Here is a 12,710-nt window from a genome sequence, read left to right on the forward strand (position 1 = left end):
AGAGAGTCCATTATCTTCCCGAGTCGTTTTTCACAAAATGGGTTAGATTTATCGTGCTGTCCTATCGAATTGCGATGTCCTAGTTTCTCGAAAATCATGACGGAGCGAGCTTAAATTTTCTCCCTAGCCACTTCTACGCTATTTAAACGGAACAAGGAAAACTTAATCGTGGGATTAATCAACGAATAAAACGAATTTATAGAAACGATCGATTTATTCGTTGTATTTACACAAATTAATCTTTCTAAAAAAAGATTTTCCTTTCATTTCGATCAACATTTATTTTCTTTTTTCTTTTCTTTTTCTTTTCTTTTCTCTTTTCTTTTTTATTTACTCTCTGTCATAGATCTAGAATAAAAAAGATTAAATAAGATATAAAAGATAAGCGGCACGTGCGTGTAGTAGAAGCATAAAGAATAACATTAATTGCACTATAAAACAAGGACTTCCCATGTATTAGTTGAAAATTCAATTGCTCATTTATTACTAACATTAAAATCATGATTTTCTACATGAAAAGCTACTTTATAGAGATACTGTGATCTACCTACACTTCCGCCCTCACATCTCTCTCTCTCTCTCTCTCTCTCTCTTTCTCTGTTTCTCTCTCTCTTTCTCTTTCGGGATGTACCTCACAATGAGTATTTTCCTGCATGCAGTGCTCTCCCCTATTTTATTTATAAATACATACACATATATATATACGAACACCAGCTAGTAATAGTCATTGCCATGTCAGACTATACGTATACCTACTCTCTGTTCCTTCTCGTTGACTATTAACGTTCACTATCGTTAACTAGCAATGCCCTCGAAACGTGGTTCTCTGTACCACGTTTCGTAGTACTTGATTGACAGTGGCCTCCGCTTTGAATCGAATAACTCTTCTGGCAGTGCTCGTATTCACTGTTCAAAAGGAGCACGTTTCATGGTTCGACGATTAAGCCAATTGCAAAAACTACAATCGATCAAGAGTCTGCACGAAAATGTCGAGCATTTCGTGCACAAAGTCGATGTATTATTTATTTACGTTGTTCAAAGGGAAAAAAGAAAGCAATAGTTCATTGAGAAAGCGATCGATATAAATTATAAGCTGTAATAATTACGAACGATTATCGATCAATCGATTAAAATGTTATCGGTATTACCATCTCATTAATATCAATATTTATTGTCTCTATTATATCAACATTTTGTAAATTATAGAAAAAAATTTTCAATAAATTTGAGTTTAATCCCTCTGTGTCCCGGCCTTTACAATGAATGAGCAACGTTGACCTATTTTCCTGAATTAGTGCTGCCAGGATATAAATTTCCCGACTTTGTCTCAGTTGTTTTCCAACCCTTCTACATTTCGATATTCTCTCTTTCTCTCTCTCTCTCTCTCTCTCTCTCTCTCTTTCTCTCTTTCTCTATTTCTTTATTTCTCTTTTTCCAACCGTGGCCCACATTAGGAACGTGCCCTCGTTTCCTTATCCTCTCGATGTGGAAAAAGACAGAGTATCTGATGCCAAATGTAAAATGTGCTTTGATGACACATATACCCCTTCCTTATTCTCTAATCCACCACATTTCCGCGTTCTCTTTAAAACACTCTTAAAATATTTTACAAGATATTTAACAATTTTTTATATAAGATATCGAAACATTTTAATCGACGATTTTTTGAATACTTTATAATTTTTCAAAACACTTTTTCGAGTTTATTTATCCGCAAAGATTCTTGTTAAATAATAATATAAGCTGTAAATAATAATATAAGTGCCTGTATCGTAGGAATGATTACCGTAATATCCAACACTCCAGTCTTCGTGGATCCTTGGCACCAGTGGAAGATAATAGTGGCCCATTATGGTGGTTTAGCCGGTCTCGCTTTGATTGGAGTCCTCCTCGCAGCCATTCTTCCCTGCATCGGTCTTTTTTTTTGCTGCTGCAGATGCGCTGGACATTGTGGAGCTAGGAGTCAGCCGTTCGATAAAAAACACGATCATTGTAGAAAAATTATGCTTAGCATCATCCTCATTGGGGTAGCCACTATTATTCTGTGAGTTCTCGTTCGTTCATTTTTTATTTTGTTACTCCCTCACGTTTTAAAAGAAGCATATTGTTTTATTTTTCTTTTCTTTTCCAATATAGATATTCGTAATCTGAAGATTTTTCTTTTCACGAATTTACAGATTCGGCGTTGTTTGCGCATTCGTAACAAATGAGTACATGCAAGATGGTACCAAGGAGCTTCCTAGCAATGTTAAAACTAATTTAAAGGATGTTAGGCTTTATTTGGCCACCACCAAGCGTGAAATTAACACCGTTCTGAAAACTAATTACGGTGAACTCGAAATCACGTTGAACAATATTTTGCAAGCGAGCGGTAGAATAGTGACCGAGCAATTAGCCGAGTATTCTCACGCGGTTTCCTTGACGAATTTGAACGATATCGTGATCGGTTTGGAATCAATCAGGGAGGAATTACGTTCTATGAATAGAATAACGCAAGACTTGAGAATGAACGCTAGTCAATTAGACATCGGTATGTATTCATTTTACTTTTACTTTTCCTTCCAAATCCTTTATTTCGAATAAGCTAAGATATAATTCCTATCTTTTCCTTTTGTCTTCTATTTTTCTTTTCGCTCGTTTTTTTTTGTTCTCCTTTCATTCTTGCAGTTGTGCGCGGTGTCAAGAACAATCTGCTTTATACGCTTCGCGATTGTACGAGCCACAACTGCAAACAGATATTGCACGACTACAAGGTGAACCAAATGTCGGTCCAAATAGAGTTCGACAAGGTACGTATCTTTTCTTTTACGCATCGCTTTTAATGAGCTTCTAACGAGCTTCTAATTCATTTTCTGATAAACATTCTTTCGCTTTTACATGCAGTACATGGACCGATACTTCCCAAAGGTATGACTGGATAGCATGAATCACAAAAATTATTTTATATTTCTTTCATTTTCTTTCTTTAGTTAGCTATAATTGAGTTAGATAATATGGAAAATAAATAGAGATCTTAGATGTACAGAAAGTAATAGGCTCATTATGAGATTCTATATCATATCTTTTGTTCGCTTTACTTTTTATGCTACTTGTAATGATTAATGATTTAGAAAGAAAAAGAAAGTAAAAAACAAACAAAAAACAAAAGAAAACACGAGAGTAAGAGAATTTTCGTCGAGTAAGTAATAAAAATCGATAAATGATTTTTCAAACACACGTATAGGTAGTTCCTGCTTTTACAAATTGATTCGTTCCAATCATTCTTTCATAAATAGAAAATTTGTAAAGAAGGAATTAGCTGTATATCATGATATTATTTTGTAAACTTATGTAATATGCTTCTTTTGAGTACTTACAGTCTTTCTATCAAAGTAATTATCGATCATGTTCGATTACAAATATACGCTGCAATTACTGTCTGTGCGCATCGTAGGCCAATGGAACTGATAATTATGTCCTTTTGTTTTAATATAGTCAAAATGAGTGGCATATTTGAGACAAAACACTTAAGTATCTATTAATAGTAAATATATTATTATTATTGAATGCAGGATAGCTATTTAACTTATTAAAAATAAAGAATTGGATAGTTGATCATTTTTTGTTCCTTTTTTCCAATTTGATATAAAAATATCTATTTACGTTTATATTAAAACGAGGTTGAGAGAAAAAACGAAATCAATAATAAAATTATAAAATATTTATGTAAATCAATATCCTTTAATAATATATATAAGTAATATATACCTTTAATTACTTTTTTAATTCTGTTTTAATATGATCATTGAAATAAGTAAATATTTTTATTACAAGAAATATTAATAATCTTGAGAAATTAACTAATCAGTAACTTTTTGTTATTACTTCTTCTTATATGTTGAAAAAACGATGAAGATATATAAATGTTTTTTTTTCGAATGTCCCACCTCATTATAAAAATAAAATAAAGAGTCAATATACGAACATATATATAAATATATTATATACATATCTATTAAATCGTCTAGCCATTGGTGTACGAGAACGATACTGTATAAATTTGTTTGATTCCATGCCCGCCACTATAGCTTCACTCTGTAAGTCGTAAGCAAAAGCATGTAGCTTTCCCTATTTTTCTCTCGTGTATGTTGTCTAGTGTTATTAATGAAATTCCTCTTGTCAATTATTTTTATATACTTTGATTATAAGAACAACAAAAAAAGAGAAAAAGAAAAAGCAGGAAAAAAAAACGTTTCTTCTTTTGTTGCTTTTACGAACAAGGCGCTGCAAGTGTGTTGATTAAAACTCATTATGTGTCTATCATTTTCTTTACCTCCTCTATCTACATCGATCATATTAATTTATCTTTAATTTCTCTCTCTCTCTCTCTCTCTCTCTCTCTCTCTCTCTCTCTTCCTCTCTCTCTCTCTCTCTCTCTCTCTCTCTCTCTCTTTCTCTTTCTCTTTCTCTTTCTCTTTCTCTTTCTCTTTCTCTTTCTCTTTCTCTTACTTTTACGTAAGTTATGTCATAGACGTAGAATAATATCATTTTCATTTCATCATTTTATTGTTTTGTGAACTTTTTTGATTTTACATTTATATAAAAAAAATGTTTACATACATACATATACATACAAAGAGTGACGGTTACCTATAACGCAAATTATAATATCAGTTATACTTAAAATTATTATATTTGAATTAATGAAAGAAAATATTTCGAACAACATTTTTTCTCAAATGAAGTTAATCTGTCTCGTAACGTTAACTGTCCCATCGAATATATGATATATGGATGCAGTACCACCGTCATTATCATCATTTTCATCATCATCATCATCATTTCACGTACTGTTATGCAGTGATTAATGTGAACAAGTATAAAAAAATTCCTACATCGTTCAAGTAATCCAAATGTAAAGTATAAAACAAAAATTAAATACAGGGCTCACAGATCAAATGTAAGAGAAGTGTATGGTCAGAAGATCGAATTAATTCTAATTACGCGATTCATTACGATTACTGTATATCGTGATTTTTATTAAATAATAGATCAATTTTTCTAGATGATTAAAATAAAAACGATAAATCCCGTTCGAAATCGCGTTAGATGATCGAACGAGTAACAGTACGTTAATAATATATACATTTAAGAATTCAATCTACGTTTTCATCTATCAATCATTATCATGGATCTAATCGCGAAGTTGTTTGTTATAAAAAAAAAAATTGAAGAATTCATTGACTCATCGAATAAGATCATAGCATGTATATCGATCTTAGAATTTTGTAGTATATCATACATAAATTCGATGTATCGCACGTTTTCATCTTGCAAGAGAAGCCCAATCTCACACGAATCTTTTGACCTCACGATCTCTCTCTCTCTCTCTCTCTCTCTCTCTCTCTCTCTCTCTCTCTCTCTCTCTCTCTCTCTCTCTCTCTTCTTAACGATGCTGAGACCTCGGTGGTTCACCATCACAATCATTCGAATATCATTTACAGTTACCGGACCTTACATCCGCTCTACATAACATTACCATATTGATGGAGAGTAATATCGTGTCGGAAGTGAGTCAGGGTAGAGAATCCTTCTTAAAGATACAGAAGGACATACAACATGCGGTGAATCAAACAATTCCTGTAGTTAGCGCAAGTATTAGAAGAGCAGGCGATTATCTGGCAAGCATAGCGAATAATATGACCAGTTTAATCGACAGAATAAACAATGACATCGAGAAGGTTTATTTCCAACATTTAGAAGTGGCACGTAATTACGTCGTTCAGTACTCACCATATAGGTAATTATCAACTAATAGTAAGTTAACATAAAGGAACAATTGTTACGTCTATTTTTTTAGGTACTATCTTGGCCTTGGGATCTCGGGTATTCTTCTTACCGTTTTAATGTGCTTGACATTTGGTCTCCTCTGCGGTATTTGTGGTAAACGACCGGATGGATATGGCGATGATTGTTGTAATAAAGGATCCGGTGCACGGTTCCTTATGATGTAAGTTTTATACTATAATTGTCATTATGAATTATTGTGTTGTAAATGTTCAATATTCATAAATAATATACGTTTTATTTATAGGGCCGTATGGATAATCTTTCTTTTAACCAGTGTTTTAATGGTAATCACAGTAGTGCATATGATAACAGGAGTTCTAGCGCAACGGGGCATTTGTGAGCCATTAAAAAATCCGAAGGACAATAGAATGTTCAAATTAGTGGACGAGATTGTGCAGATCCGAAAGATACTGCATCCTAAGAATCCTAATTTTGATATCAACATGAGCTATATAATCACGTAAATATTAATTGCGCAATAATTTGTAGAAGAAAGGAATCGTTCTTTATATTAAAAATAATCAAAAATTTATTGAATCTTATTTTAGCAAATGTCATGCTAACGAGACTCTATACAACGTACTGAAACTCAGTAATTTGTTCGACATTGGTACTCTACGTAATTATGCTGGACGCATAGACATCAACGATACGATTCAACAGCTGCGCCGTAAGATAAATCTCTCTCCAGGTGTGGTGATTCTGAAGGAGAGCGCCAGATCGAAACTCAACGATCTGGCGCAAAGTGGTCTGAGCGATATCAAGTTTTATCAGTATGCCGAACTTCTTGCCGACAATATCACGAATATTAATTTGGAACATCTGGCGTCAAAATTGAGAGATGTATCCACAAAATTGTCACCCGGTCAAGAGGATATCAGAGACAGCCTTCTAAAGAATGCTCATGATTTGGAGCATTACCACAGAGACCTCGTGGTACCTATGGCCACGTTAAGTGAAAAACTCAGTGAAAACGCGTTGGCTCTTCAAGAAAGTATCAAATTTAATCATACCTCAATGGCCGAGGCTATTCACAACTTAGTAGACGAAGTTACGAAAGCTCAACAATTTTTAAACAAGGACGGACCAGAATACGTTCAATATGTAAGTTTTAAATAACTTTATTATTCTCGACTTGATCTTCTACATTTATGTTTACATGTAATTTTCTTTTCAATAGCTTGCTACGAAATTTGGTAACGCTTTTCTTCATCAAGTTGATGATTTTCTCGAGCATGTAATCGACAGTGCTCGTAACAAAGTTGGCAGATGTCAACCGGTATCTAATGCTTACAACGCAACTCTTGTAGCCGGATGCAATAAGATTTTAGATCCATTTGTAAGTAAATTTGATTACATTCCTCTGATGTAACATTCGTATCGCGTGTTATCGTATTTGAAATCTTCTAAGGTACTCTCATATCTTTTACTTTTATAGAATGGTTTTTGGGCAAGCGTTGGCTGGTGCTTAATCCTCTTTCTACCAACGATAGTACTTTGCGTGAAATTGAGTGCTCTGTATCAAAAGTCTGATCCATACCCGGGACCTCTTGTCGAAGCGTAAGTTTTTTATCGATTATAATATAGATTAAGGTGAAATATATAACGTATCTTTTCTACCCCTTTTTTAAACCGTTATTTGAGTATCGTTAAAACGCATGATAACCTGTCCAACGTTTAAGTGTTTCCTTCGTTGTAATTAAACTTTTTAATACAGCTGAGTAACATATTAATACATAATTTACGTTTAGACTTTTGTTTTTCTTGGTTTTTATTAATTTTTTTTCTTAAAACAACGTGAGAAAAGATTAAAGTATTATACATAAGTATTGTCACAAGACATTTTTAATCTGTTTAATCTATTTTTACAATCTATTCTAATAATCAAGTCATCGGATATCTTTGACACAGAAATTCTAAATCCTTTATTTTCGTTCTTGTAGTGACTCAAGCTTTCATAAATCATAGCATGTACATACACATACTCGCGCTTAGTATCTTTTTTCTTTCCATGGTCGGCATGAGTACCTTATACCTCTAATAAGTTATCTTTATAATTGCATCGATTACAAAAGGGATCGAAAAAGTGCGACGAACATTGCCGTATCGTTTCATTTGATTCCTATATTTTTTATTAAATTTTTATAAATGTACCGTGTAATGTATTAACATTTTACATGTCTAAAAAAAATTGATGGGGTCCGGAAAAGTAACGATGTCAATTTATCACGTATGATCGTTTCTGTATTAAGTATACATCGCATTAGCTGATATTAAGTTTAAAGTAGCTTTCTAATATGTGGAATGGTTGTTGGAATCTAACTGCTAACACGCTCCGTTCCAGTGAATATTTGTATGACGCGTACGCAGACAGGGATAACATACCCCTCGCTCAGTAAGTATAAAACAAATGAACAATCAAAGTGTTCGCATGTCGAGAATGATAATTGTAGCATGTTTCAAGTCGTAAGTATTTTTGTTTAATTTTTCGAAATATTGAACGTTTATTTTTTTTTGTTTTTCGTTTTTTTTCTATTTCCTTTTTTTATTTTATTTTATTTTATTTTATTTTACTTTATTTTATTTTATTTTACTTTATTTTATTTTATTTTATTTTATTTTATTTTATTTTATTTCATTTCATTTCATTTCATTTCATTTCATTCCATTTCATTTCATTTTACTTTATTTTATTTTATTTTATTTTATTTTATTTTATTTCATTTTATTTTATTTTATTTTATTTTATTTTATTTTATTTTATTTTATTCTATTCTGTTTTTTTACCAATCGAACGTATATACACTTCCCTGTTTTCGTACAAGTATGTGTTATTATCATATATTACCTTTGAAAATAATTCTCTAAATGAATATTTTTATTTCTTAGTGTCGCTCACTAATTCCTTTTATTATTCGCATGAAAAATAAAAAAAAAAATCACGCAAAGCATATTTTTATTAAATATTGTATTCACTGTATAACTTTTTTTAATATTCTTAAAACTCTCTTTAGATTCTGCTTTTAAACGCATTTAACTCATACAGCGTGCAATAATGTCAAATAATTTACGTTAAAAGCTTTGCCACTGAGAAATGGTTTACCCCGTTTAACGTCAACAATGGCTTCTGGCATCTTGTGTACGTATTGTAAAATGCAACGCAGACGCTAGCTCTATCGTACGTCAGTGAAAATAGTTGGACCGAGATACATATATATGTATATATTACGTGCGTGAATATATATATATATATATATATATATATATATATATGTATGTATGTATGTATGTATATATATATATACATGTAAGCTGCTTAGAACAGAAACACGCACACACATGCAAACACACAGATACGCATAGATCTGTCTAATTCGCATGACGAAGTGCCTCACGCAGTCTTTCACTTGCTCTCATTTATTTTTCTCTATCATCGTTGAATGAAATATTAAAGAATTTAACCTTTGATTGCAGCGTACACGATAAAAAACACGTCTCCCATGGCAGACATCATCCCGCGGCTTATGTTGAAAGTTATGATGGTCCAGCGGTTGGGTACAGCGATCGTGAAAGGATCACAGATGCTCATCAAAGTACATCGCATCATGATTCTAGATACGAAGATGTAGCGCCTAAGTAAGTAATCAAAAATTGTGCAAGTAACATTTTCACTTCCTCCTAAGATTTTAAACAAGAGAAAATAAGAACAAACGGCATCGTTCTTCTCGAGCATTAGAACGTTCGGTAGTTTTCTTTTCTTCTTCTTTTTTTTATATATATATATATATATATATATATATATATATATATATATATATATATATGTATATAACATTAACCACTTTTTATCTCGAGATTTTATTCTAATCTGAAATCCTTTAACAATTATCAGTACGTATTTAACATTTGTTGTTTCTAAATGAAGTTTTAACATCTTCGGATAAAAAAGAAAAGATAAGAAAAATGTCGATCGAGCGTATCTTCTTCTTCTTCTTCTTCTTCTTCTTCTTTCTTCGTTTTTTCCATTAGTCACATATAATTTATTTTTACAGTTTCACCTTATCGTGGCGTAACCACGAACATATCGCCCCTACTAAAAGCGAACCTCACAATAAAGTCTTTAGTGTATCGCTAGAGTCGCAGTAAGTTTTCTATGAGCCAAAAAAAAACAAAACAAAAGGAGCGAGCAAGTTACTTGAAACATAAAAAGAGAAACAAAGACGCAGCTTTCTGTGATAACTTAAGTGCCGCACTTTATTTATCTCGAGCGTACTTATTTCCTTAATCTTTTTTCTTCTTATTTTCTTTCTTTCTTTCTTTCGCTTTTCATTTCTTCTTCTTTTCCTTGTTTTTTTGTTTTGTTTAATTATCATAACGTAATTACTTACACTTGGGGATACCTTGTACGAAAGTCGAAGGAGTGTACGAGATAAGATACATCTTTTCAATCTCAATTTGTATTACATACATATTATATACGTGCTGGGTTCCCACTCATCGAGTTAGTCCCTTTTTTTCGTTTAAACGCTCTGAACGCCCTCGTTTAATAATAACATAATCTCTGAACTCTGTGCTTAAATTTATCAATGTCAGCGACACATATCCCCATCACGCAACCACGTTGGTCACGCTTTTTCTCCCGGTTATTTACAGGTGAGTGGGAACCTTGCGGGGGGGCAACTTCTCGCGTCTCTTGATACGCCTCTGCACGTAAGTCGCAAGACTATTGTTAACAAATGTTTCTCCATCATTTTCATTTCTTCGTCTTCGTTCCTTTAATTTTCTACCCTTTCTTCATATCACACCCTTCTACTTTTTCTTCTTCTTCTTCTTCTTCTTCTTCTTCTTCTTCTTCTTCTTCTTCTTCTTCTTCTTCCTCCACTTCTCTTATTTTTATTCTTTAAGTACGATCATACTTTGGTTTTAGCCATTATACGTACATAGTACATACATACATACGTATCTGTCTATATGATATTATCACAATAGCTTTGCCAAGGTCAGGCTTCTTGCGGAAGAGAAAAAGGGCTTCGCGTGCGTTTCCAAGAAAATTCCGAAAATCAAGAATCAAGCCGATGCTTTTTTATTTATTCTTGATACATATCATCCACTTTACGTAATATCATGTGCTGTGAAAAAAAACGCGCATATCTATCATTCTTTGATTGCATCATTTTTGGCCGTGTTATTTTGCGAGAAAGAAAGAACGCGAAAGCATGTTTATTATCTATATACAATCTATAGACATACGTGCGGTACACGTATATATGTATTAAATAAAAGAGGATAGCCCACATAAAGTGTTACAAAATATTTTTATCATAAATGTTGAACCTGTCGATTTGAATACTTTTTTATTTATTTATTTATACTAACTAATACCGATAAGAAACCTGATTATTTAATCAACAAAAAGTATTAAATAAGGATGACCTCCTTTGTTAATTATTAAACTGTATACTTTTGATCTTTCGTAAGAAAAATCGAAGTAAATAAGAGTCGACAGTAATTTCGTTATCTTATTTCAATGATGCAAAGATTTGTGACGCAAATTTTACGTGGGATATCAATCCTGCGATTAATGAGTCCTCGGTTCAGCGGTATATTTCATTTTGCTTGGATAGCTGCTATATCAATCGTTTGTTTGCTAAGGCATCTTTATAATATTTGCGAAGGGTTATTATATTCGATAAATGTTTGACGAATTACTCATTACGTTTACTTTGTTAATTGTGAATGCAAATGCGATCTCTTTTCGCGTGTGACGTCACGAGCCACGCGACGAACGTAAAATATTTGCGATCGTGGCGTATAGATGCCTTCGTTATATTTTAAATCATGCAATTATTATTTTAGAAATTGGGACTTTCCAAATGGTGGACCACCAAGATATCAACCCACTGCCGTTGCTCCTCCCTTAAGTACAGAATACGAACGACCACCTCCTTATTACTATCCTGGGCCAGGGTGAGTCTCTCTTTTATCATAAGATTCAATTAAACGTCATAGTTAGAAATAGAAAGGGAATGTTGAAATGTACGAAATTGATTTTCAGGGATAGAAATTAGGACACAAGTGCCGTGGCATGCACGAAGGCAGCGTTGAACAGTGTAGCAACTCATAGCCTTACGCGCAGTTACAAAAGATCATTGAAGAAAAAGAAGAAAAAGACAAAGAATAACCAGTCCGCTTGCAAGCGAGACTACGTTTGATCATCGTTGTTCTTAGGTGTGCCACGGATCGGCCAAACGCGAGAATATTATTATTATTATTATTATTATTATTATTATTATTATTATTATTATTAGTATCATTATTATTATTATTATTATTATTATTATTATTATTATTATTATTATTATTACTACTACTACTACTACTACTACTACTACTACTACTACTATTATTACTATCATTATTATTATTATTATTATTATTATTATTATTACTATTTTTTATTATTATTATTATTATTATATTATTAAAGACCAAGTTTTGAAGATAAAAGAAAAGAAGAAACAGACTGAGATAGAATAATATTCTACGACGGCTTTTTCTTCCTCAAGAAGGATAATCGAAAGATTGAATCGATTAATAATCTATCGCACTGCGATCGTTACCTGCGGAAGAAGAGCCGTCCTAGATTACGGAATGATTTTATGATCGAAGACTAACAGAACAATGTATATGACGCATCCTTTAAATCGAGAGAGCAAAGAAATAGCACCAAACTGGTGGCGTTGAAGATTCAAATTGTTGAGAATCGCGGGACGATCGATTATCGCACGACTGATCGTTTAACGATTTACGATCCAGCGTATGCTCGTTAAGTCGAAGGTAGATACATTGAAGATCAGAGTTTCTTGCTTAATATATATATA

The 12,710-nt window shown here is 32.6% G+C and overlaps 1 protein-coding gene across 7 annotated transcripts in view; it reads left to right on the forward strand.

Moving 5' to 3' along the window:
* The window catches only part of LOC124951583 (prominin-like protein), a 35,022-nt gene extending 23,033 nt beyond the window's left edge, over positions 1 to 11,989 (forward strand). The window contains exons 3-18 of one of the 7 annotated variants that reach the window (XM_047500194.1): positions 1,777 to 2,044; positions 2,178 to 2,530; positions 2,668 to 2,789; positions 2,884 to 2,907; positions 4,068 to 4,076; positions 5,484 to 5,779; positions 5,840 to 5,989; positions 6,074 to 6,289; positions 6,378 to 6,933; positions 7,010 to 7,168; positions 7,268 to 7,389; positions 8,174 to 8,224; positions 9,304 to 9,465; positions 9,882 to 9,971; positions 11,686 to 11,796; positions 11,885 to 11,989. In XM_047500194.1, the coding sequence (XP_047356150.1) occupies positions 1,777 to 2,044; positions 2,178 to 2,530; positions 2,668 to 2,789; positions 2,884 to 2,907; positions 4,068 to 4,076; positions 5,484 to 5,779; positions 5,840 to 5,989; positions 6,074 to 6,289; positions 6,378 to 6,933; positions 7,010 to 7,168; positions 7,268 to 7,389; positions 8,174 to 8,224; positions 9,304 to 9,465; positions 9,882 to 9,971; positions 11,686 to 11,796; positions 11,885 to 11,897 (2,702 nt within the window). In that variant the 3' untranslated portion in view covers positions 11,898 to 11,989. Of the gene's footprint in view, positions 1 to 1,776; positions 2,045 to 2,177; positions 2,531 to 2,667; positions 2,790 to 2,883; positions 2,908 to 4,067; positions 4,077 to 5,483; positions 5,780 to 5,839; positions 5,990 to 6,073; positions 6,290 to 6,377; positions 6,934 to 7,009; positions 7,169 to 7,267; positions 7,390 to 8,173; positions 8,225 to 9,303; positions 9,466 to 9,881; positions 9,972 to 10,482; positions 10,540 to 11,685; positions 11,801 to 11,884 lie in introns of those variants that run through there. The other 6 variants (XR_007101652.1, XM_047500196.1, XM_047500195.1 and 3 more) reach the window with 6 other exon arrangements.
* Positions 11,990 to 12,710: the final 721 nt, after the last annotated feature.

The sequence above is a fragment of the Vespa velutina genome, chromosome 9 (assembly GCF_912470025.1).
Source record: "Vespa velutina chromosome 9, iVesVel2.1, whole genome shotgun sequence".
Taxonomy (NCBI): domain Eukaryota; kingdom Metazoa; phylum Arthropoda; class Insecta; order Hymenoptera; family Vespidae; genus Vespa; species Vespa velutina.